The following is a 24,974-nucleotide window of genomic DNA, read 5'->3' as shown; positions in this document are numbered from 1 at the left end:
TGTAAGTATTATAGCAACAAAAGTGCTTGGATGACTGTGGACTTGTTCAAAAAGTTCATGCAACCTTTTGATGCACGAATGGGTGCTAGAAACAGGAAGGTTGTTCTCTTAGGATTTCTGTGGATGCTGAAAGCGCATTTCTTTCCTCAAATTGCACTAGCAGACTCCAGCCCATGGATCTAGGGATTATTCATAGCCTGAAAAGTAAGTATCGGAAAGTTCTTGTCCTTAAGGCACTTGCCTTTATTGATAGGAATGAAGTGCTTAAATTGAACATCCTGCAAACAATGCATATGCTCACAGGAGGTTGGAAAATGGTAACTAAGGAAACCATTTCAAATTGCTTTCATAAGGCTGGATTTAATTAAATGAGCACTCACGACAAAGATGGTAACAAAGCAGTAGTGGACATAAATGATTGGGTGCAGGTATCTAACAATTTTACCACCACTTTTGATGAATTTGTGGCTTACGATGATGGTGCCATTACTACATTCATCCGAGATGTTGAGGAAATCTCTGATGATAAAGTAAAGCAGAATGATGAAGATATTCAAGAAGATGATGAAGTTTGGGATGAAGAAATGCAAATACCATCATTCAGTGAAGCTATTGCCAGCATAGACATTGTCGGGAGATTTGTCACAGCATGTAAAGTGGACAACTCTGTTATAGACAGAGTAAATCAATTGGAGACAGACATTTTGAACCTAAAATCCAACAGTGCTAAAAAGTAGACTACCATTTTTGATTACAGGTATTTCAAAAAATGAGGCACTGTGAAAGTTGTATAAATATGTGTTGTATATAGGATATCAAATCTGTGACAGACGGGAAAATAAAATTTCAAAACAAACTGAAAAAGTTTCTACTTGACAACTCTCTTTATTTTGTAGAAGAATTTTATTATTGTGATGTGGAAAAGGTAGTAGGTAAGGATTACTAACTCACATTTGTATTTAAAAAAAGTCTTATAAATGTTCAGTATGCAGCCATATTTACAAATTAGTTTGCAATTTGAATGTAAAATGACTCATTCGACATCATTATGATTTATTATGCAAAATGGTCCATGGAACATGAAACTAACTAATTGAGTAGTAATATTTCCTGAATTATAAAATTCAGAAAGAAGATGAGAAGTTCCATATTTGTAAGAAAATCGGCTTTCAAACGACATGTGAATCCAAAACACTTATTACAGTCAGGAGGAGGGAGGGTGAGGTGGTTCATTTCTTAAATGCATATTATTTTAATGCATCTTAAATTTTAAATGTTTCCTGATGTAAAATATGTTTACAGTTGTCTTCAGCCAAGTCTCAGTCTTATTTTGAACAATAAAAGATTGTAAGAATACAGCTTGCAAAACAGTTTTGATATTTGAAATACACACAAATTACAAACAATGTAGATGTGAATAAGAGACAGAAAAAAATAGTCTTTATGTTAGGAACAGTATTAGTACAAGAAGCTCTTTTACCTTGCTATGTTTGAAGAGCACTTAGTTTAAGCAACCATTCAATAATCATTTTTCTTGCCAATTGTGTTCACTATAATCCGAACTGAGTCATATGAATAGATTGCAGGTGCATAAATGGTTTCTGTAGAATTGTGATGAGAAATAAAGGATTTTTTTGGTTAATGATGTACATTGCATGTATGTAGTTTAGTTTTATATTCATTTTTATTCCACTTTTATGGACAGCCATTCTGTACCTGTACATAATGTTAAATATTACACTCATCTCATCACAAAATTATGAGAAAGCAGTTGTACCTTGAGTGCAAGAGTTACTACTAAAAGATGAAAAAAAATGTATTAATATGTTGAACTATACACGGACTCATAAATATTGACAAGACAGCTTCAGAGTAGTGCAATTTCTTTTAGAATTATTCCTGCAATAATAAAGAAATAACATTTCAAACAATGTCAAGAAATATAGGTGCATAATCACGCCTTAACAAGCAGAATCTGAGAAAATTTAATGTACTGATGAATTATTTTAGCTACTCACCAGTAATCAATAACTAAAAACCATTTTTTCTATCATCATGATCCAAATGTATAAAGCATAGAATTTCATAAAAAAGGGTTGGATTGTTTTCTGCATTAGAAGTTTTGGAACAATTAGCTAACTGAGAAATACTCAACAAAATTGGTAATGTATCCAGTAAAATGTAATAAGTTCTCTCTTATTTTTATTTATTTTCCTTTTACTTTTCCATTCATGAAAGCAGAAGTTTAAGGAGACTGTTTTTATGACGCGATTTTTCATCATTTTTTTGTTATGGCACAAAATGTTTAGGAAATTAAAGGAATTAAAACAGCCCACTACAAAACATCTTGTAGCACTCATTAATTGCACTTTTAGAAAACTTAATTGCAAATTACTTTGAAACAATCATCACAATTACTGCGTTATTAGTAGCACAATTATACTGCATTGTTTTAAAATATGAGTCACGCGTAACAAAGTATAATCCTTTATACATGACGCATCACATTACTTGAGTCACTTTTCCATAAATTAAACATGCAAGTAGTTTTCAGTATCGTTACTGCAATTCGTATTTCAGTCACTGAAGGGTTATTCATAGCATGAACTGTTGACGTTAGTCATCCTAACATTTTACGTGACAGTGATTTTTTCATTGGCAGATTCAGTAAGAGACGATATAGGCTAGTCATCTGTATACAGATCCTGAATTATGAACGGGAAATGGCACCTGTACCACCATAAAGCGTATGTTTTTAGACGTCAGTGAGTGCAGGATGTAGTTAGAAGTAAAACCACACAAGCTCTTTAAATCATAAATATTAGTATATTATTCTCTCTAATTTTTGTAAAAAATACTGTTAAATTAATATCAAAAGCAACTTTTTTAACTTTTGTACAAAGACTGTTGCATCTCTTTGTAGGTGTAATGTATTTACGATGTCACTACTTTAATATGGTACTGTATATGGTACACGATATAAGATGGGATTCGAACTACCTCACTGCAAAGTAGCAAAAACATTTGGTGCTGTGATGGATGACCTTCTAGTCATAAAAAAGTTCAGAATTATTTTTTCAAGAAGTACTCAGTGACTAAAAGTTTTGATGGGCTCAACCCCTCATGAAAATTCTCTAGTGGATGAGTACTTACAATTTGTGACATTATGCATGTAGAGTAGCCACCTTATTCCCAGACTGAAAAATCTTGCTGAGTGCACATAGGTCCTTCCAGATGGAAGACTTGCAGCTGTAATACTACCACCATGGTCCACTGGTCACCTACTGAATGCACATGTACATCTGAGATAAACATTACTGCTCGATGGACTGACTTGAAGTATGGGGTATTGTTGTGCATCTTAATTTTTAAGCGAGATCACCACACCTCATACTGATGTTCTGTATGTCATCGGCAGGTGGACAATACAAACATGTTCATGACAAGTTTTCCAATACACCTATACAATATTGCCAGGACATCTTGTAAACAAAATCAAATACTGCTATGCCTTCTAGAAATTACAGCACATTTTAAACTGCAGTCTCTGGAAAATTGGCTGTGTGTACTTTGTATTTGAAGGACTTTAAGGGAGACATAAACTACATGTAATTGAAGAAGCCAAGTCTCCTCTATTTGCACAAATACGTTGTTAAACACCTTGGAAGGGGTTCTCTTTAAAGGAGCAGGTTCATTGCCAAACAGTTTAAAAAGACAGCATCAGTGCTGCTTCACTGGTCCAAGTAGCAGCATCCACATTGCTGTCATTTTGTCCATGTTTTTACACACGCACAGCTCTCACACATCAATATGCTTTACACTACATCATGCAGGAGTCGAGAGGCATGAAAAGGAAGCAGTGGTTGGGAAGGGAGTGAGACAGGGTTGTAGCCTCTCCCCGATGTTATTCAATCTGTATATTGAGCAAGCAGTAAAGGAAACAAAAGAAAAATTCGGAGTAGGTATTAAAATTCATGGAGAAGAAGTAAAAACTTTGAGATTCGCCGATGACATTGTAATTCTGTCAGAGACAGCAAAGGACTTGGAAGAGCTGTTGAACGGAATGGACAGTGTCTTGAAAGGAGGATATAAGATGAACATCAACTAAAGCAAAACGAGGATAATGGAATGTAGTCAAATTAAATCGGGTGATGCTGAGGGAATTAGATTAGGATATGAGACACTTAAGTAGTAAAGGAGTTTTGCTACTTAGGGAGTAAAATAACTGATGATGGTCGAAGTAGAGAGGATATAAAATGTAGACTGGCAATGGCAAGGAAATCGTTTTTTAAGAAGAGAAATTTGTTAACATCGAGTATAGATTTAAGTGTCAGGAAGTCGTTTCTGAAAGTATTTGTATGGAGTGTAGCCATATATGGAAGTGAAACATGGACAATAACTAGTTTGGACAAGAAGAGAATAGAAGCTTTTGAAATGTGGTGCTACAGAAGAATACTGAAGATAAGGTGGGTAGATCATGTAACTAATGAGGAGGTATTGAATAGGATTGGGGAGAAGAGAAGTTTGTGGCACAACTTGACTAGAAGAAGGGATTGGTTGGTAGGACATGTTTTGAGGCATCAAGGAATCACAAATTTAGCATTGGAGGGCAGCGCAGAGGGTAAAAATCATAGAGGGAGACCAGGAGATGAATACACTAAGCAGATTCAGAAGGACGTAGGTTGCAGTAAGTACTGGGAGATGAAGAAGCTTGCACAGGATAGAGTAGCATGGAGAGCTGCATCAAACCAGTCTCAGGACTGAAGACCACAACAACAACAACATCATGCAGCTGCTATATACAATCAATAGAAGGTCATGTCAATTCAGCAAAAGTTTTGTTGAAAAAGGAGGAAAAAGAAAACATTATGTTAAGTTTAGCATTCCAGAAGACAGCACAACAATAGTTCTATCTGAGGGTCTCAAGAAGAGTTCTGTGGAGCCCATGAATATTCAAGTCATCATTTCCTCCTTGGATTCAGTTGTATGTCATGACTGCATGTGATGTTTGGTTTCGCATGAAATATAATCAGTGCTGACAGCTACTGCTAGTCAGTACATGTGTTTTAAGCTCTCTAACCATCATCCGGTATGTTGATATGATTTTTCTTTCCTACCAGTCATGCTTGTGACTAAGGTCTGGACTCTACATTCTTTCAGAGGAACAATCCAATCTTACAAGGGTGGGATATACCTTTCATATACATGTGCATATGACTGTGGAGTACTTTTTACAACTATGTTTGGGATCAAAGTTTTCATTTACCCAAAACAAGCGCTGTCATATGAGAAACATTCAGACAATAATCAAACATACTCCATATTTTGGTGAACAAGTCTGGAGTTACTGCTTTCACTGTTGTTGCCCTGTGATGTCACAGTCTTTCCAACTGCTTTCACTGTTGTTGCTGTGTTGCATCACAGTCCTTCCAAGGAACTGGAAGGAGTGGCACATAGCTGCAGCCCTCCCCCCCCCCCCCCCCGCCCCCCCCCCCCCACCCCCTCCCCACACACACACAGACACACGCACATACACACGCACGCACACGTCAAGATCAAGATCTAGCTGTGAGATCAGGTGACCTTGCACGCCCACTGGTGCAATGCAATATCCGTGTGCCCCTAATGCTGTAGGAGGTTTAGTGCTGCACCTGAAAATCATGCTGCATAACTGTAACTGAATTGCTCCTGCTGAAATAGAGAATGGAAATTGTATTTGGTTGCTGCGTTATCTTGAGTTAACAGAGTTTGGCAGCAAGTGAGTGATTGAGCTAGCTGCTCCAGATGGACCCCTAATGACAACCACATGAACTGGCAAGTAGCAGCTATTGCCAAAGCAAACTTTAAGTTTTGCAGCACAATTTAAAATTAACCCCAAGGTTTGCTCTTCATTCATGTAGAAGATATAGACTTGTGAAACTAAATGATTTTTTTTTGTAACACACTGTATTTAATGTTAAAGCAGACATGGATACAAATAGTGAGCTTCCCTGAAAAGGATTGCCTCAAGCTGCAACCAAGTGTGACCGTTCATGTTACAGAGCCGTTACTTATTACAGTAGGGAACACTTCTATTTGAGTATCACTCCTTGTTCTTATTACATTCATCACTATTTTTTAATTTTGTACATTACACATGAAAAAAGATTGGAGCTTTAGTTTTGTAATACTGCTACCAGAGCACGGTTGGATATAAACACAACTTTTAAGAAATATTACTGTCCTGATTTTACATTTCACGCTTTGTTTTTTTAACGTTCCAGATACTCAGTACAGATTTAAAGCTGTGTACACTGATGGTTCCAAACAAGGGGACTCCCTTGATTGTTTAGTGGTGTTTCCCAGCCATGTGTTCAGGACTCGTGTTCCTCAGGAATATACTGTATTTACAGTAAAGCTCAAGCAGATGGGGCATCTTCAGGGCAATAAATTTCTCATCTGCTCTGATTCCCTTTGTGCCTTGCAGGACTTGCAGCTGGCAGAGAAAATAGTTAAGCTAATATATGATCAACTGTACTTTTTTCAACAGTGGGGGAAGCAGGTATCATTGTGCTGCATACTGGGGCAAGTGGGAGTTTTGGAAAATGAGCAAGCAGATCAATCATCCAAGGAGGGCTGCAGAAAACATGACATGACACAATGTGCCGTTCCCCTGCAGGCTGTCATTTTGCTAGTGAGTTGGAGGTCCGTGCAGTTGCAGGAGAAAGCGTGGCTGGCAGTGAGGGACAATAAGCTTACTATGCAGTTGTTGTTTAAGACAACTATCCGGTCATGGTGTTTCTGGTGCTGGTCACTCCGGCAGAATGAAGTGGCCCTGGCCTGCCTCCAAATTGGGCACTGGCCCCTAATACATGGCTTCCTATTCCAGCAGGAGGATCCTTCAGTCTATGATGCCTGTGGTGTACAAATCACTTATGCTGTATTTTCACTGAGTGCACTTTTTATTGTGATAAGCAGGCAGGAGGGAAGCTTAGATAGGGATCTACCCACATTTTAGCTGATGATGAGATGGGTGTGCATGCACATTTAGTGTGTCCTTTATTGGTGTTCTTTTTTTTTCTTTTTTTTTTTCAGATCACATTTTAATTATTTAAGATATGACAGTGCCTGTGCTGTTAAGAGGAATGATGAAGTGTTACTTTAGACATGTATGCATGTCTGAAGGAACAAGTAGTGTGGCAGCTGCAGCCGTTATGAAATACATGAAATGTATTTGCAGTTGTGAATATGAACAATCATCAGTTGTATAAGGGAATGATTTCAATGAAAATTTGTGCCAGATTGGGACCAGAACCTGAATTTCCCACTTTACGTGAGTAGTCATCTTAACTGCTTTGGCTATCCATACACAACTCATGACCAGGCTCAATCTTCCATATGTCATCATCCCTGCATCACAACCTGTACTCGTATGCACATTATGTAATTCTGTACAGGGGATGACATTGTAATCGAAAATCGCTGTCTGGTATCGGTGTATAAATACAGTATTGCAGTGCCCGTGTTGTTAAGAAGTATGATGCAATGTTCCTTTGGGTTTGCATGCATGCTTCATAGTTCTGAACAACACAGGCACTGCAATATGCAGGCAGTGACTTTCAATTAAAATGTCCTCCCCTGTTTGGGTATATACAAGGGGGGACCCAAAAGTAACCGTAATCGTAATGCTGCACATTGTGTACTTGTAGTAGCAGGTTGCGCTGCCAGAGGGTTGTAGTAGGAGCTCTGCTGAGTCATTCTGCCACACGGCGTCACCCAACAGTGAGAAGTGTGGTTTCTTCGGCAGTTCTTTGTGTGTACGTACAGTGCAGACGTGACATGAGTAAATGGCTAGTTCTTACGAACAATGGGCGGTAGTGAAGCTTTGTTTCTTGCTCAGCAAGAACGCACCAGAAACTGTTGCGATGATTCAGACAGCCTACAAAGACCATGCTCTTAGTAAAACGCAAGGGTACAGGATGGTTTTCTCGGTTTAAAAAGGGAGAAATGGTGGTTGAAGATCAGCCCCGTTGCGGTCGACCTTCAATTGCTCGAAGCGAAAACAAAATCCGTGATCTCCTCAGTGAATATCGACGCCGGACACTCGACCAACTCGAGAACTTGTCCAGGTTGTCCTGGAGCTCAATTCAGCGCATCTTGACCATGGATTTGGGGATGCGAAGAGTGGCAGCAAAATTCGTTCCGAAGCTTCTTACCGGAGATCAAAGGGATCATCACGTTCAAGCCTGTCCTGAAATGAAGACGCGTTCAAAGATGATCCACGTTTTTTCAACCATAAAGTGAACAACAGTCATCACAATAGAAGTCACCTGGCTCACCTCAACCAAAAAAGGTCGACAAGTGAAATCGAATGTGAAAACGGTGTTGAACCGTTTTTTTTTTTTTTACATCAAAGGGATCGTACACTTTGAATTTGTCCCTGAAAACCAGACAGTAAACCAACAATTCTACACTCCTGGAAATTGAAATAAGAACACCATGAATTCATTGTCCCAGGAAGGGGAAACTTTATTGACACATTCCTGGGGTCAGATACATCGCATGATCACACTGACAGAACCACAGGCACATAGACACAGGCAACAGAGCATGCACAATGTCGGCACTAGTACAGTGTATATCCACCTTTCGCAGCAATGCAGGCTGCTATTCTCCCATGGAGACGATCGTAGAGATGCTGGATGTAGTCCTGTGGAACGGCTTGCCATGCCATTTCCACCTGGCGCCTCAGTTGGACCAGCGTTCGTGCTGGACGCGCAGACCGCGTGAGACGACGCTTCATCCAGTCCCAAACATGCTCAATGGGGGACAGATCCGGAGATCTTGCTGGCCAGGGTAGTTGACTTACACCTTCTAGAGCACGTTGGGTGGCACGGGATACATGCGGACGTGCATTGTCCTGTTGGAACAGCAAGTTCCCTTGCCGGTCTAGGAATGGTAGAACGATGGGTTCGATGACGGTTTGGATGTACCGTGCACTATTCAGTGTCCCCTCGACGATCACCAGTGGTGTACGGCCAGTGTAGGAGATCGCTCCCCACACCATGATGCCGGGTGTTGGCCCTGTGTGCCTCGGTCGCATGCAGTCCTGATTGTGGCGCTCACCTGCACGGCGCCAAACACGCATACGACCATCATTGGCACCAAGGCAGAAGCGAATCTCATCGCTGAAGACGACACGTCTCCATTCGTCCCTCCATTCACGCCTGTCGCGACACCACTGGAGGCGGGCTGCACGATGTTGGGGCGTGAGCGGAAGACGGCCTAACGGTGTGCGGGACCGTAGCCCAGCTTCATGGAGACGGTTGCGAATGGTCCTCGCCAATACCCCAGGAGCAACAGTGTCCCTAATTTGCTGGGAAGTGGCGGTGCGGTCCCCTACGGCACTGCGTAGGATCCTACGGTCTTGACGTGCATCCGTGCGTCGCTGCGGTCCGGTCCCAGGTCGACGGGCACGTGCACCTTCCGCCGACCACTGGCGACAACATCGATGTACTGTGGAGACCTCACGCCCCACGTGTTGAGCAATTCGGCGGTACATCCACCCGGCCTCCCGCATGCCCACTATACGCCCTCGCTCAAAGTCCGTCAACTGCACATACGGTTCACGTCCACGCTGTCGCGGCATGCTACCAGTGTTAAAGACTGCGATGGAGCTCCGTATGCCACGGCAAACTGGCTGACACTGACGGCGGCGGTGCACAAATGCTGCGCAGCTAGCGCCATTCGACGGCCAACACCGCGGATTCTGGTGTGTCCGCTGTGCCGTGCGTGTGATCATTGCTTGTACAGCCCTCTCGCAGTGTCCGGAGCAAGTATGGTGGGTCTGACACACCGGTGTCAATGTGTTCTTTTTTCCATTTCCAGGAGTGTATTTGGAGGTTATGAAACGGCTTCACAGAAGTTTGTCGCGAAAACGTCCAGATTTGTGGGATTCTGGCGTGTGGTTCCTGCATCATGACAACGCTCCCGCGCACACGGCTCTCAGCGTCCGCCAGCTTTTGGCCCCAACGAAGACGACTTCCTTGACCCACGCGCTCTGTTCGCCGGATTTAGCACCTTTGGACTTCCTATTCCCGAGGATGAAAAGATACTTGAGAGGGGAGCGTTTTGCGGATGTGGAAGATGTAAAACGCAATGTCATGAAACTGGTAGCAGGTATCAAAGAGGACGAATTTGAAAGGTGTTTCGAATACTGGAATGAACGTTTGGACAAGTGTATTAATGCTAATGGAGAGTACTTCGAAGGAGATTAAGGTTGTATTTGAAAACAATAAAGTATATGCTTTCTAGAAAGTAATTCCAGTTGTTTTTGGGTCCACACCTCGTACACAATGTGTGTGTGTGAGTACAGGTTTTGTTGCAGGGACGATGACATATGGAAGTTTGGGTCTGCAGGACAGCTAAAGCGATTAAGGCGACCTCTCGTGTAAAGCAGGAAGCCCAGGTTTGGGTCCCAGTCCAGCATGACTTTTCACTGTCATCATTCCATTTGCAGATGATGTGGTTCTTTGTGAGCAGAGCATCGACAGACTTGAGGAAAAGCTGGAGGATTGGAGGAAGGCACTGGAAGAAAGAGGGATGAAAATTAGCAGGACAAAGTCAGAATATTTAGCACTGAAGGATGTGCAGATGAGGTCTTGCAACATCCAGGATGATGAGCTGAAATCGGTCTGCAAATTTAAATATTTGGGGTCATACATACAGAGGGACGGAGGACTGGAAAGCGAGATACAACACCGAATAAATTGCGGTTGCAACAACTGGAGGAAAATGAGTGTTGTGTGACAGGAAGGTGAGCACTGGGTCGAAAGGGAAAGTGTACAAGTCGGTGGTAAGGCCTGCTATGATATACGGGGCAGAGACATGGCCAATCACAGTAGCCCGGGAAAGGAAGATGGAAGTGGCGGAAATGAGGATGCTGAGGTGGATGTGTGGGGTAACAAGGAAGGACAGGATTAGAAATGAATCTGTTAGAGAAGCTGTGAAAGTGGGGCCCATGGGGTAAAGGATACAAGAGAGCAGACTAAGGTGGTATGGACACTTGCAGAGAAAAGGGGAAGAGTATATCGGAAACAGAGTTGAAGATGTAAAGATTGAAGGAGCGAGGAGGAGAGGAAGACCGAAGATGGGGTGGAAGGATAAGATATCTGGGGACCTAAGGGAGAAAGCATGGAAGAAGGAAGAGGCAGTGGATAGAGTACTATGGAGTAGAAGGATCCAGAAAAGCAACGCCGACCCTACGTGACGTGGGATAAGGCAACGATAAAGAAGAAGTAGATCATTCCACTACACAACTGATGGTTGTTAATATGTATTTTAATTATTTTGAAAACTTTTTACAGACTTGTCTCATAAAATTTTAGTACAGCCTCTGTGCGCCCACACCACCATATCATGATCATGACTTCATCATCGTCACCATCACGACCACTACCACCATTATAGCCATCATAATGGAAATAAACTAAGAAGACTGGTGCACAAACAAGATGGTGGCCGGGTCACTCAGTCCAGATTTTCTTATAGTAGAATGAACCTATAGTCAGTGATCGGTCTAGCTTGGAGAATTTATCCCACTGCACAGCAGCTATTGCAAGGCGAACAAGACGCCATTTCGAAAACATCTGGATGAGAAAAATAGGCTTAGAACACTGGTGTACAGTCAAATAAGAATCACTCATCCCAGATGTTCGTCTAGGAGAAGTACACCTGTGGACTGCTCGGTGCAACTGGGTGAGTTTATCCGCCTGAACTGCAGCCTCTGCGAGGTGGCAGGCAGAGCACGAGGCTAGTGGCGGTCGGCGCGCGTCTCGTCCAGCATGTCTCTGAGCAGGGCACGGATACTGACGTCACCGACGGTCCTGCGGAAGAAGAGGTCCTCGAGGGCGTGCCGCGTGGGAGCCTGCGCGGCGGGCAGCAGCAGCAGCAGGCGTCCGAAGCGGCGGCCGCCGCCACCCGCGCCGCCCCCGCAGTAGTCGAGCAGCATGGCCAGCGTCTGGTCCTGCAGCAGCTGCACGTGCGCGCGCGCCGACAGCCCGGGGCACTCTGCAACAGATTCATACTGATAAGAGGCAAAGGAGGGACGACAATACGGATTTGAATTAGAGCACTTGAGATACGTTGTATTCACTCGGCTGTGGAGTGTGTTAGTTAGTTGCGTGCTCCATTGACCAGTCGCACGGTACGGTAGCCGTTATGATGTGGAACGTGTCAAGTGCACAAGAAATGCACATATGAAACAAAATTTTTTAATATATATATTAAAATACAGAGTTAAATATTAATATTTCCATTATTTACCCCATTCCCTTAAATGGCACAAAACGCATGTACTATATTTATAGATTTATTTATCCCTATTCAAGAAATCATCTATGGTATAGAAGGAGTTGTCAAGGAGATATGAATTATTCATTTTGGAAGATATTACTGCTGTCTGTCAGACACCTTATTTCATCTGGTAATTTGTCGAAAATTTTTATAGCAGCATATTTTAGCCATTTCTGTGCCAAAGATAAGTTGCGTAAAGGATAGTGTAAGTCTTTCTTTTTTCTGGTATTATAATCATGAAAGTCACTGTTGGTTTTAAACTGGTCCATGTTGTTGAGAACAAATTTCATTAGTGAGTAGATGTATTGTGAGGCTGTTGTAAGAATTCCCAATCTTTTAAAAAGATGCCTACAAGATGTGCGACTATGAACCCCACACGTTATTCTAATCACTTTCTTTTGAGCAGTGAATACTTTTCGTCTAAGTGTTGAGTTACACCAAAATATTATTCCGTATGACATCAGAGAGTGAAAATATGCAAAGTATGTTAGCTTACTAATTTCTATATCCTCAAAATTCGCAATTATTCTGATCGCAAAAGTTGCTGAACCAAGTCGCTTTAGGAGATACAAAATATGAATTTTCCAATTAAGATTCTCATCTATATGTACACCCAAAAACTTAGTATGCTCTACACTGACTTCTGTTGACGTTTTATATTTATTGAAGGAATTGTACTTTTTGCAGCAGAAAATTGGATGTACTGTGTTTTTTGAAAGTCTAGAGCAAGCCCATTTGCAGAAAACTAATTAATGACTTTTCCAAAGTCTTTATCTGTATCATTTTCAATTGGACTTTCTTTTACTGGATTAATAACGATGCTTGTATCATCAGCAAACAGTGTCAGTTCAGCTTCCCGTTTCAGATAGGAAGGGAGGTCGTTCACATATATCTAGAACAGAAGGGTACCCATGATTGAACCCTGTGGAACACCTCATGTAATTTCACCCCAGTTAGATGAAGTAGCAAACTTATTTAAATCACTTGATCCATATAAGGAAACTTTTTGCTTCCTGTTCTGTAGGTATGACTTAAACCAATCATATGCTATTCCATTTATACCATAGAATGTAATTTCTGTAACATAATATCATGGTTCACACAATCAAATGCTTTGGACAAGTCAGAGAATATTCCTACTGGTGACATTTTACTATTTAAAGACTCTGTTATGTTGACAGTGAAATTGTATATTGCTGTCTGAGTGGAAAAGCATTTTTGAAATCCGAACTGTGATTTACTAAGTATCCCATTAATGTTGAGATGGCTAACCACTCTTGAGTACATTAGTTTTTCGGAGATTTTTGAGAATGCTGGTTCAAATGGCTCTGAGCACTATGGGACTCAACTGCTGAGGTCATAAGCCCCCTAGAACTTAGAACTACTTAAATCTAACTAACCTAAGGACAACACACATATCCATGCCCGAGGCAGGATTCGAACCTGGGACCGTAGCGGTCGCGCGGTTCCAGACTGTAGCGCCAGAACCGCTCGGCCACCAGAGGCCGGTTTTGAGAATGCTGTAAGCAAAGATACTGGCCGATAATTATTGAGATAGTGCCCATGAAACAGACTGGTGGATACCAACTCCCATGTACATGCATAGAAACTTACTTAAAGGAGGGGCAAGATTCTGTAATTTTCATTTATATGGTACCAATAGACCCCTGATTCGTTAAAGAATCAAACTCTCATGTGTAAAACAGTTTCAAATGTCTAATAACTTTACAAATGAATTAACGTGTTAAATATTTGAGATTGAGTTTGAAATTATCCTTAAAGTTTGTTAGAAGTTGTTAAGTGATCTGGTTATGAAACTCGGGTTGAATATATGGCACTGAATTGACAAAATCCATTGGATAGCGATATGCACATTACAGATGGCAGTAGTATCGCGTACGCAAGGTATAAAATGGTAACACATTGGCGGAACTCTCATTTTCAATCAGCCAATTCATGTGGGATGGTTACCAACGTGATTATGGTTGCAGGACAGGAATTAACAGACTTTGAATGTGGAATGGTAATTGGAGCTGGACACATGACAAATACCATTTAGGAAATCGTTAGGGAATTCAATATTCCAAGATCAACAGTGTCAATATTGTGCCGAGAATATCATATTCCAGGAGCGAAACTTCCTGGCAGATTAAAACTGTGTGCCCGACCGAGACTCGAACTCGGGACCTTTGCCTTTCGCGGGGAAGTGCTCTACCATCTGAGCTACCGAAGCACGACTCACGCCCGGTACTCACAGCCTTACTTCTGCCAGTAGAGCACTTGCCCGCGAAAGGCAAAGGTCCCGAGTTGGAGTCTCAGTCGGGCACACAGTTTTAATCTGCCAGGAAGTTTCATATCAGCGCACACTCCGCTGCAGAGTGAAAATCTCATTCTGGATCATATCCCAGGCATTACCTCTCACGGACAACGCAGTGGCCGACGGCCTTCAGTTGACCTAGAGCAGTGGCATTGGCGTAGAGTTGTAAGTGCCAACAGACAAGCAACACTGCGTGAAATAACCGCAGAAATCAGCGTGGGACGTACAACGAACGTATTCGCTAGGACTGCGCGGCGAAATCTGGCGTTAATGGGCTATGGCAGCAGACGACGGACGCGAGTGCCTTTGCTAATAGCACGACATCGCCTGCAACGCTTCTCCTGGGCTTGTGACTATATCAGTTGGACCCTAGACAACTGGAAAATCTTGAGCTGGTCGTATGAGTCCCTATTTTAGTTGGTAAGAGCTGGCGGTAGATTTAGAGGATGGCGCGGACCACAGCCATGGACCCAAGTTGTGAACAAGACACTGATGGCTCCATAATGGTGTGGGCTGTGTTTACATGGAATGGACTGGGTCCACTAGTCCAATTAAAGGAATCATTGACTGGAAATAGTTATGTTCCGCTACTTGGAGAACGTTTCCTTCCATTCATGGACTTCATGTTCACAAATAACGATGGAATTTTTATGGATGACAATGAGCCATTTCACAGGGCCAAAATTGTTCACCATTTGTTTGAAGAACATTCTGGACAATTTTAGCGAATGATTTGGCCACCCAAATCGCCCGACATGAATCCCATCGAAAATTTATGGAACATAATGGAGAGGTCAGTTCGTGCACAAACTACTGCATCGGCAACTTTTTGCAGTTATGCGCGGCTATCGAGGCAGTACGCCAGGGGAACTTCTAACGACTTGTTCAGTCCATGCTGCACTACGCCGGGTGAAAGGAAGTCCGATACGCTATTAAGAAGTATACCATGACTTTTATCTCCTCAGCGCAGGCTGGGTAATTTGCGCTCCATTCTAAGCAAACGCAAGGTTTCAACGCGTCTCGATGTTTATGACATAATATCTCCTGAACTGTGTGTCGTACAATGATCCAATTTTGCATATACATTCAGTCAGATATTTAGATACTGGGTTCAAAGTATGTGCCGAATAGAATTAGTTCCAGAGAAGTAATGTTAAAAACGTCATGCCTGACGTTGAAGTTTCACTCGACGCCATTTTAAGCAGAAGCTACTTTTCACTACACCAGAACACAGTGTGAAAAGTGTTTTAGTACGTTATTTGTGGAAAATACTTGTTATAGTTACGTGTGCATCACAACATCTCGGCATGATGCGGAGAATGGAAGTGCCTGCCACTCTAAAACGTAAGTAAATACGAAAATAGGCGCGAAAACATCGCGAAAAACTAAATTACATTCTAGAAGATAGGTTAACTCCCAGCAAAAAAACTTTCTCATGAACATCGTTTGGTTGCAGATGACAAGCTACCTGTAGTAATTAACACAAAAGTGATCCAGAAATTTCATGCACAGTATGTAAAGGTATTTACAAAAAGAAAGATCTGTTGTTTGAACTAAAAATGCACATAATTTTATAATAATTTAACAAAAATGTTCACATTGCAGAATAAATAAAAACGAAAACCCACTGATGATGGCACAGTGGTGCCGAAACATTTTTGGGTACTGAAAATAATGATGCTTTGCATAACTGCCGGACCTCACATCCAACGATAGTTGGTGTGTTTAACACAGGTGTACTGCTCTTGCGAAACAAAGATGTCGGAATAACTGCAGTCCTATGCATTTTCGTAATGTAATTTCCGCATTTGAATTTAACACATGCACTGTTTACTATGTGCCGAAGAAGCTCAGGACTGCAGATATTTCGACACGGAGCAACGCACCTGAGTTAAACACTGGAACTGCCACCTGACGGAGTAAAGCATCTAAAACGAGTCGTAAATTTAAAAAAAAAGGTTTTATTTTTGTTTTTAGCAGGCAGTCACGGGAAATGTGATTTCTTGTATATACTTCAATAAAATCTTTGGTCGCATGGAGTCCTAGGAGGAATGGTTGGTATTTAGGGATGTGACAGGAACGATCATTCGAAGCAAAAATGTCTTGTAAACATTCCATCTAAAATGCATCCTTTAAGAGCTATGAGCACTTTTTCATGTACTGTGAAACAAATCTCATCTACTGCAAGCTCTTTGCTTGCCATATTTTGAGAGGTGATTGTGAGGGCCAAAACAAGAAAAAGAAAAGTCCATTTAACGTCGGCTCCAATGCGCATACCTTAAGAGCTATGAGCACTTGCTCATCTTCACTACAGTGAAACACGTTTCTTCTACTAAATAGGTACTCATAGGTCTTAAGGTACACATTTTAGAGTCCATTGTCACTAGACTTTTTACTAGAGTTTTATATTTCGAATGATCGTTCCTGTCATATCCCTGAATATTGACAATTCCTCATGAAAGACGCTGTGTAGAAAAATTAAATTACTTTTCTTTCTAATTCCATCTGTACTGCTAATTTCCTTACTTCATAACGTGGTCACACAGTGACAAAACAGCACATAAGAGAAAACAACAGAGGTCAGATTTGGAATCACTGCCCAAAACCGCTGAAATGTCGTTTATTTTGAGGAAACGTAAATTTTACGTAGGGGCAACAATTTTCGTCAAATTTCTGGAGGCGGACTTGCAGAGCATAATGCGTTCGCCATTCGCTTACCGGCCCCAACTGTTAAAGTTACTGTTATTTTCTCAAAAGGTGTAGAGTGTCGACTGGAAACGCGAAATAGGTGTAGATTTATTTTTAACGACGAACGTCTGTGTGATATTTCATCCAAATATTTGTCCCACAGTTGCCGGACTTCCATTGTCAATAGAGCAAAGACGGGGAAGGAAGTAGTCGTTATTTTGTTTATGAAACCACCCTAGTACTCACTCGAAACCTTTTAAGTAAACGAAGATCTGGGCCAAAATAAGCAGTGAACAGCGGTACTTCAGCGCGTATCTCAAGAATAGGAAGCGTCGCAGTGAACTTCGTATCTCAAGAATGGCTGGCGACGAAGAGAACTTCGTTATGCTTCACGCAAACGCCACACCGACCAAATTTTTCTAAAATAAGTTTTTTTCTCCGACAATTTTCCAGATTCAGTGTACAAATTTTTTTTATTTTTTTCAAACGCCGTTTTCCTTGCAGCAGTATAAGATTTAGTTACGTTCCAGACGTATTTTGTTGAAAAATCTCGGCGTGAATATGCGCACTCTAACCTGTGACCAGATGAGAGGAAAAGTAGATTTTGCTAGGACAGATGGATAACTGTTAAGTAATATTTCATTTGTGCAAAAATTATGTGCGAAGTGTTTCGAATCTATAAGTATAAGCAGAAATACACCTATAGTACTACAGACAAATGCCACTGAAGACGCCTTTACTGCAGAAGACGAAACAGTTCTGGCACGTGCATACATAATATACTACAGTAGGTAAAGGGCATTTTAATTTATAAAATGAATATTAAAAGAGCGGACGTGTGTACATACTCTATGTGATCAAAAGTATCCGGACACCTGGCTGAAAATGACTTAAGTTCGTGGCGTCCTCCATCGGTAATGATGGAATTCAGTGTGGTGTTGGCCCACCCTTAGCCTTGATGACAGCTTTCACTCTCACAGGCATACGTTCAATCAGGTGCTGGAAGGTTTCTCGGGGAATGGCACCCCATTCCTCACGGAGTGCTGTACTGAGGAAAGGTATCGATGTCGGTCGGTGAGGCCTGGGAATGAAGTCGGCGATCCAAAACATCCCAAAGGTGTTCTGTAGGATTCAGGTCAGGACTCTGTGCAGGTCAGTCCATTACAGTGACGTTATTTTCGTGTAACCACTCCGCCATAGACCGTGCGGTATGAACAGATGCTCGATCGTGTTGAAAGACGCAATCGCCATCCCCGAATTGCTCTTCAACAGTGGGAAGCAAGGAGGTGCTTAATACACCAATGTAGGCCTGTGCTGTGATGTGACATGCAAAACAAAAAGAGGTGCAAGCCCCCCCCCCCCCCCCCCCATGAAAGACACGATCACACCATAACACCACCGCCTCCGAATTTTACTGTTGGCACTACACACGTTGGCAGACGACGTTCACCGGGCATTCGCCATACCCACACCCTGCCATCGGATCGCCACATTGTGTGCCGTGATTCGTCACTCCACACAACATTTTTCCACTATTCAATCGTCCAATGTTTATGCTCCTTACACAAAGCGAGGCGTCATTTGGCATTTACCGGCGTGATGTGTGACTTATGAGCCGTTCGGCCGTGAAATCCAAGTTTTCTCGCCTCCCGCCTAACTGTCATAGTACTTGCAGTGGATCCTGATGCAGTCTGGTATTCCTGCGTGATGGTCTGGATAGATGTCTGCCTACATTGCGACCCTCTTCAACTGTCGGCGGTCTCTGCCATTCAACAGACGAGGTCGGCCTGTACGCTTTTGTGCTGTACGTGTCCCTTCACGTTTGCACTTCATTATCACATCGGAAACAGTGGACCTAGAGATGTTTAGCAGTGTGGAAATCTCGCGTACAGGCGTATGGCACAAGTGACAGCCAATCACCTGACCACGTTCGAAGTACGTGAGTTCCAGGGAAAGCCCCACTCTGCTCTCTCCAGATGTCTAATTACTACTGAGATCGCTGATATGGAGTACCTGGCAGTATGTGGCAGCACATTGCACCTAATATGATAAACATATGTTTTTGGGGTTGTCCGGATACTTTTGATCACGTAGTGTATGGTCCAAATCTCTTCCTAAACCACTAAGTCGATTTCACCCACACTTGGTACAAACAACTCTTACTGTCTGGAAAGAATCAGTATGGGATAAGAACACCTACTGCTCCAATATGGGATAAGAACCTCTCAAAGACGGTGGAAGTGGGTGTGAAAAAGAAGGGTAGCGCACGACATGCAATTAGCCGAACTACCGAACTATATTTATCCAGAATTTCAGGATAAGAGACTTAGTGACTTGCAATCAACTTCAGACATAATTCAAAAACTTATGAAATTTTCTGTCACTGACAATTCCTTTAAAATGACGAAGGGGAAAAGTTTACCACTTACTACATTTTCGCTGTTCATGTTGTAGTGCTGTTGCAACACACGTATCCTTTTAGTTTATTATTTCTTCACAATTAACTCCATTTGCAACACATTTATAAGCAGTATTCATATATACCACTTAATGTACTTGCAAAAATACGTCATTGTTGATACATTGCTCAGAGAATATGATGTCATAAACACTGAGATGCGTGAAAATCTGTCTCATCAAGCATGACGTTTTAATTTATCACTTCTTTGCCACTAACCCTATTCGCAACAAATTTCACACGCAGTATCCACATATTCAACTGGATGTACTGCAAAATATATCATTGTACAACACATAGTTTGGGAGATATGGCATCAGCAATATTGAGCTGCGTGAAAACGAAACTGCAGGATGAAATTCGCTAGAAACGGAGATTAAATAGATGTGATATGAGCATATGCGGGCAAGGCCAAGGGTAAAAAAATGTCCCTAAGCCCCTGGATTGATTTCAAACAAACTTGGTACACATCTTGCTTACTATCTGGAAAGGAATAAGGGGGGGGGGGGGGGAGGTTAAGAACCAGCAACATCCTGTTGTGGTAGTGATAGCGTTGAGAGAGAGAGGGGGGGGGGGGGTATGGGTAGATAGACAGATAGAGGGGAAGGGGAATGCACAGAAAGGGAAGAGGACAGATGAAGAAAAGAGGGGGAAAGAAATATATGGACAGATAAAGCAAATAAGACGGAAAGAGAGGGGGAGTGGGAAATGGACAGAGAAAAGAAAGAGGAGGAGATGGTCAGAGGAGGGGGGGGGGGGGGAGAGAAGGACCTGTACAGAGAGAGCAGAGGAGGAAATGTACAGAGAAATGGAACTGGAGGAGATGGACAACGAGAGGGGGAGTAGGGGAGACGGACAAAGAAAGAAAAGAGGAGGGGGTGGACAGAGACAGAGGAGGAGGAGATTGACAGCGAGAGAGGAGGAAGAGATTGACAGTGAGAGAGGATGATGTGATGATGTTTGGTTTGTGGAGCGCTCAACTGCACGGTTATCAGCGCCCGTACAGATTCCCAACCTTTACTCAGTCCAGTCTCGCCACTTTAATGAATGATGATGAAATGCATAGGACAACACAAACACCCAGACATCTCAAGGCAGGTGAAAATGCCTGACCCCAATGGGAATCAAACCTGGGACCTCGTGCTCAGGACACGAGAACGCGACCACGAGACCACGAGCTGCAGACTAGCGAAAGAGGAGGAGGAAGCGATGGACAGAGAGACGGGGTAGTAGGACAGGTAAGAGGGGGGGAGGGAGGAAACAGAGAAACAGTTGGGGGGGGGGGATGGAGATGGACTCAGGTTGAGTGAGAAGGAGATTGACAGAAAGAGGTGGTAAGGAGGAGGTGGGCTAGTAAAAGATTGAAATACATATGTAGCCAGGAAACCTGGGAGGGAGGGAGGGGATATAATAATGGCGTGTGACGAGGGCCTCCGGGTCGGGTAGACCGCTCGCCTTGTGCAAGTCTTTCGATTTGACGCCACTTCAGCGACTTGCGCGTCGATGGGGATGAAATGATGATGATTAGGACAACAGAACACCCAGTCCCTGAGCGGAGAAAATCGAAACTGGGACCCTTAGGTTTGACAGTCCGTCGCGCTGACCACTCAGTTACCGGGGGCGGACAGGGAGGAGATGGACAGTGGGGCAGAGAGAGGGGAGAGGAGCAGATTGACAGAGGTAGGGGCATGAGGAAACGGACAGAGAGTGAAGGATGAAAAACATGGACAGAACGAAGAGGAAGGACGAGACGGACTAATAGAAGATAGGAATAAATACATATCCGGGAAACGCTGAGTACTCAAAATGGTTCAAATGGCTCTGAGCACTACGGGACTTAACATCTATGGTCATCAGTCCCCTAGAACTTAGAACTACTTAAACCTAACTAACCTAAGGACAGCACACAACGCCCAGCCATCACGAGGCAGAGAAAATCCCTGACCCCGCCGGGAATCGAACCCTGGAACCCGGGCGTGGGAAGCGAGAACGCTACCGCACGACCACGAGATGCGGGCGCTGAGTACTCAACTAGTAATTTTATAAACGTACCTATTACAACCAGTTAGTCGAAGTTTATGAGGTCAAGCCAAGTGAGAAGTGACGGGACAAGAGTGCAGGGACCAAGATGGAGACCGGATGCTGGGTGCACGCGTGCCAACTGACCTGGCTTGAAGAGCACGAGCGCCTTGAGGCAGGCGTATTCGGTGTGGTCGACCCGCAGCTGTGCGCAGCGGGAGAGCGTCTCTCGCAGGCGGCACGCTTCTGCTTCCAGCGACTGCCGCCGCGGCGCTGGCGACAGCGTCACTGCGGAAACACCGAGATCGTCAGCAGAGCTACAACTCCCCTCAGCTCACACTCACAGACGTTGTCCTTGGCCGGTAGTTCCTCCAGTAATAAGTTTCGACCTGTTCTAAGGATTTAGCGAAAACTCAAACACTATAGCGTACTGACTGTTGCTTCTTTCATTAATTAATAGACACTCCAGCCTATAAGTTGTCTACATACACTAGTGGCCATTAAAATTACTACACCACGAATGTGACGTGCTGCAGACGCGAAATTTAATCGACAGTAAGAAGATGCTGTGATATGCAAATGATTAGCTTTTCAAAGCATTCACACGAGGTTGGCGCCGGAGGCAACACCTACAACGTGCTGACATGATGAAAGTTTCCAACCGACTTCTCATACACAAACAGCAGTTAACCGGCGTTGCCTGGTGAAACGTTGTTCTGATGCCTCGTGTAAGGATGAGAAATGCGTACCATCGCGTTTCCGGCTTTGATAAAGGTCGGATTGTAGCCTATTGCGATTGCGATTTGTCGTATCGCGACATTGCTGCTCGCGTTGGTCGAGATCCAATGACTGTTAGCAGAATATGGAATCGGTGGGTTCAGGAGGGTAATACGGAACGCCGTGCTGGATCTCAACGGCCTCGTATCACTAGCAGTCGAGATGACAGGCATCTTATCCGCATGGCTGTAACGGATCGGGCAGCCACGTCTCGATCCCTGAGTCAACAGATGGGGACGTTTGCAAGACAACAACCGTCAGCACGAACAGTTCGACGACGTCTGCAGCAGCATGGGCTATCACTTCGGAGACCTTGGCTGCGGCTACCCTTGACGCTGCATCACAGACAGTAGCGCCTGTGATGGTGTACTCAACGACGAACCTGGGTACACGAATGGCAAAGCGTAATTTTTTCGGATGAATCCAGGTTCTGTATACAGCATCATGACGGTCCCATCCTATTTGGCGACATCGCGGTGAACACACATTGGAAACGTGTATTCGTCATCGCCATACTGGCGTATCATCCGGCGTGATGGTATGGTGTGCCATTGGTTACACGTCTCGGTCACCTCTTGTTCGCACTGACGGCACTTTGAACAGTGGACGCCACATTTCAGATGTGTTACGACCCGTGGCTCTACCCTTCATTCGATCCCTGCGAAACCCTACATTTCAGCAGGATAATGCACGACCGCATGTTGCAGGTCCTGTACGGGCCTTTCTGGATACAGAACATGTTCGACTGCTGCCCTGGCCAGCATATTCTCCAGATCTCTCACCAATTGAAAACGTCTGGTCAATGGTGGCCGAGCAACTGGCTCGTCACAATACGCCAGTCACTACTCTTGATGAACTGTGGAATCGTGTTGAAGCTGCATGGGCAGCTGTACCTGTACACGCCATCCAAGCTCTGTTTGACTCAATACCCAGGCGTATCAAGGCCGTTATTACGGCCAGAGGTGGTTGCTCTGGTTACTGATTTCTCAGGATCTATGCACCCAAATTGCGTGAAAATGTAATCACATGTCAGTTCTAGCGTAATATATTTTTCCAATGAATACCCGTTTATCATCTGCAATTCTTCTTGGTGCAGCAATTTTAATGACCAGTAGTGTAGATGGATCTAGAGCAGGTGTGTGTGAACTACGGCGCATGAACAACCGTTCGTCGCCCACAGAGATCGAAATCTATTTATCATTCCATCCACAAAATGTTTCACTAACATCTTCATTTGTTTTCTGTTGATTGTTGGCAAATGTATCTTCTCGATATAACCTTGTTTCACTAAGAACGAACCCACAGTGAAATCAACAGAAATTATCAAGAATGCCTGCCAGCCTGCTCTCGCTGTACAATTTATAAACAGTGGATAGCATGTCAGCATATATGGCTGAACCAATAACGTCTGACACTATGCTTCTACCATTATGCACAACATCTTTGACCGTTGTAGACAACGGACTAATAATTCAAAAACCAAGTCACAAGAATAAATAATTAGGGAACAAGTGGCAAGAAAGTGAGTTATTTCCATATTTCTGACTTTTCTGCGTCCTTCATTACATTGTTAAGGACAAAGTAACAACTGCTGCTCCTGGTACCTTTAGCTTTTCTGCAGTCAATCATATCGTTTTACAGTACTTCATCAATGTTTCTTTTCATTCTTTCTGTTTAGTAGAAGTTTTCGAAGTATGAGATGTTGAGCACACCTCGTGATAGTTCTCGTATTTGTCCACTCGGAACTGCTTCAGTAAGGTGACGATAACGATTTTCTGCAAATCTTACGGTGTGTCTTGTGTTTCATGGATTCTGCGCACGAGATCAAATAACCTTCCATTTACTGCACTAGTTCTAGATTTTAAACAACTTCGATCGTGTCTCGCGAGATCTTGTTGATTTGGATGAACTCTATTCCTTCAGCTCTGTCAAAGACTGAGTTAATTTCTTCCACAGCAATCTCTTGCTCCTCTTCTCTCACGCTTTGGGACAGGTCTTCTCAATCACGTACGTAGATTTTTGATGTAGACTAAATGTTCGCTTCACCTATCCTGAAGTCAGAAGACTGTCATCGAGAGTTATCCTCGTGATTCAGACAATTTTACATGCCCTTGATTTCTATACGACGTAATTACCCCATTACCAACAAAGTACAAGCGGTAGCCATACAATTTAAATTATCATCTCGAAAAAATCATGCCGCGTTCATGAAACTTTGTGATGATTTAATCCTTCTCTATACAGGGAGTCCCGGATGGAACGGTCATTACTTGGAGTTACGACAGAAACGATCATTTGAAGGAAAAATCTTCATATGGATAAATGCCCTATTCCGAATGGTTTCCTATGTAGATTACATTTAATGTACATTTACTACGTTTT

At 43.0% G+C, this 24,974-nt stretch overlaps 1 protein-coding gene across 1 annotated transcript in view; it reads right to left on the bottom strand.

Moving 5' to 3' along the window:
- Positions 1–11,561: 11,561 nt before the first annotated feature.
- The window catches only part of LOC124619686 (photoreceptor-specific nuclear receptor-like), a 164,811-nt gene continuing 151,398 nt past the window's right edge, over positions 11,562–24,974 (bottom strand). The window contains 2 exon segments of the mRNA XM_047146236.1: positions 11,562–12,048; positions 21,963–22,103. Of these exon segments, the coding sequence (XP_047002192.1) occupies positions 11,792–12,048; positions 21,963–22,103 (398 nt within the window). The 3' untranslated portion in view covers positions 11,562–11,791.

The sequence above is a fragment of the Schistocerca americana genome, chromosome 6 (genome assembly GCF_021461395.2).
Source record: "Schistocerca americana isolate TAMUIC-IGC-003095 chromosome 6, iqSchAmer2.1, whole genome shotgun sequence".
NCBI lineage: Eukaryota > Metazoa > Arthropoda > Insecta > Orthoptera > Acrididae > Schistocerca > Schistocerca americana.
Note: the sequence above shows the minus strand (reverse complement) of the source record. Positions and strands in the feature narration are given on the sequence as shown.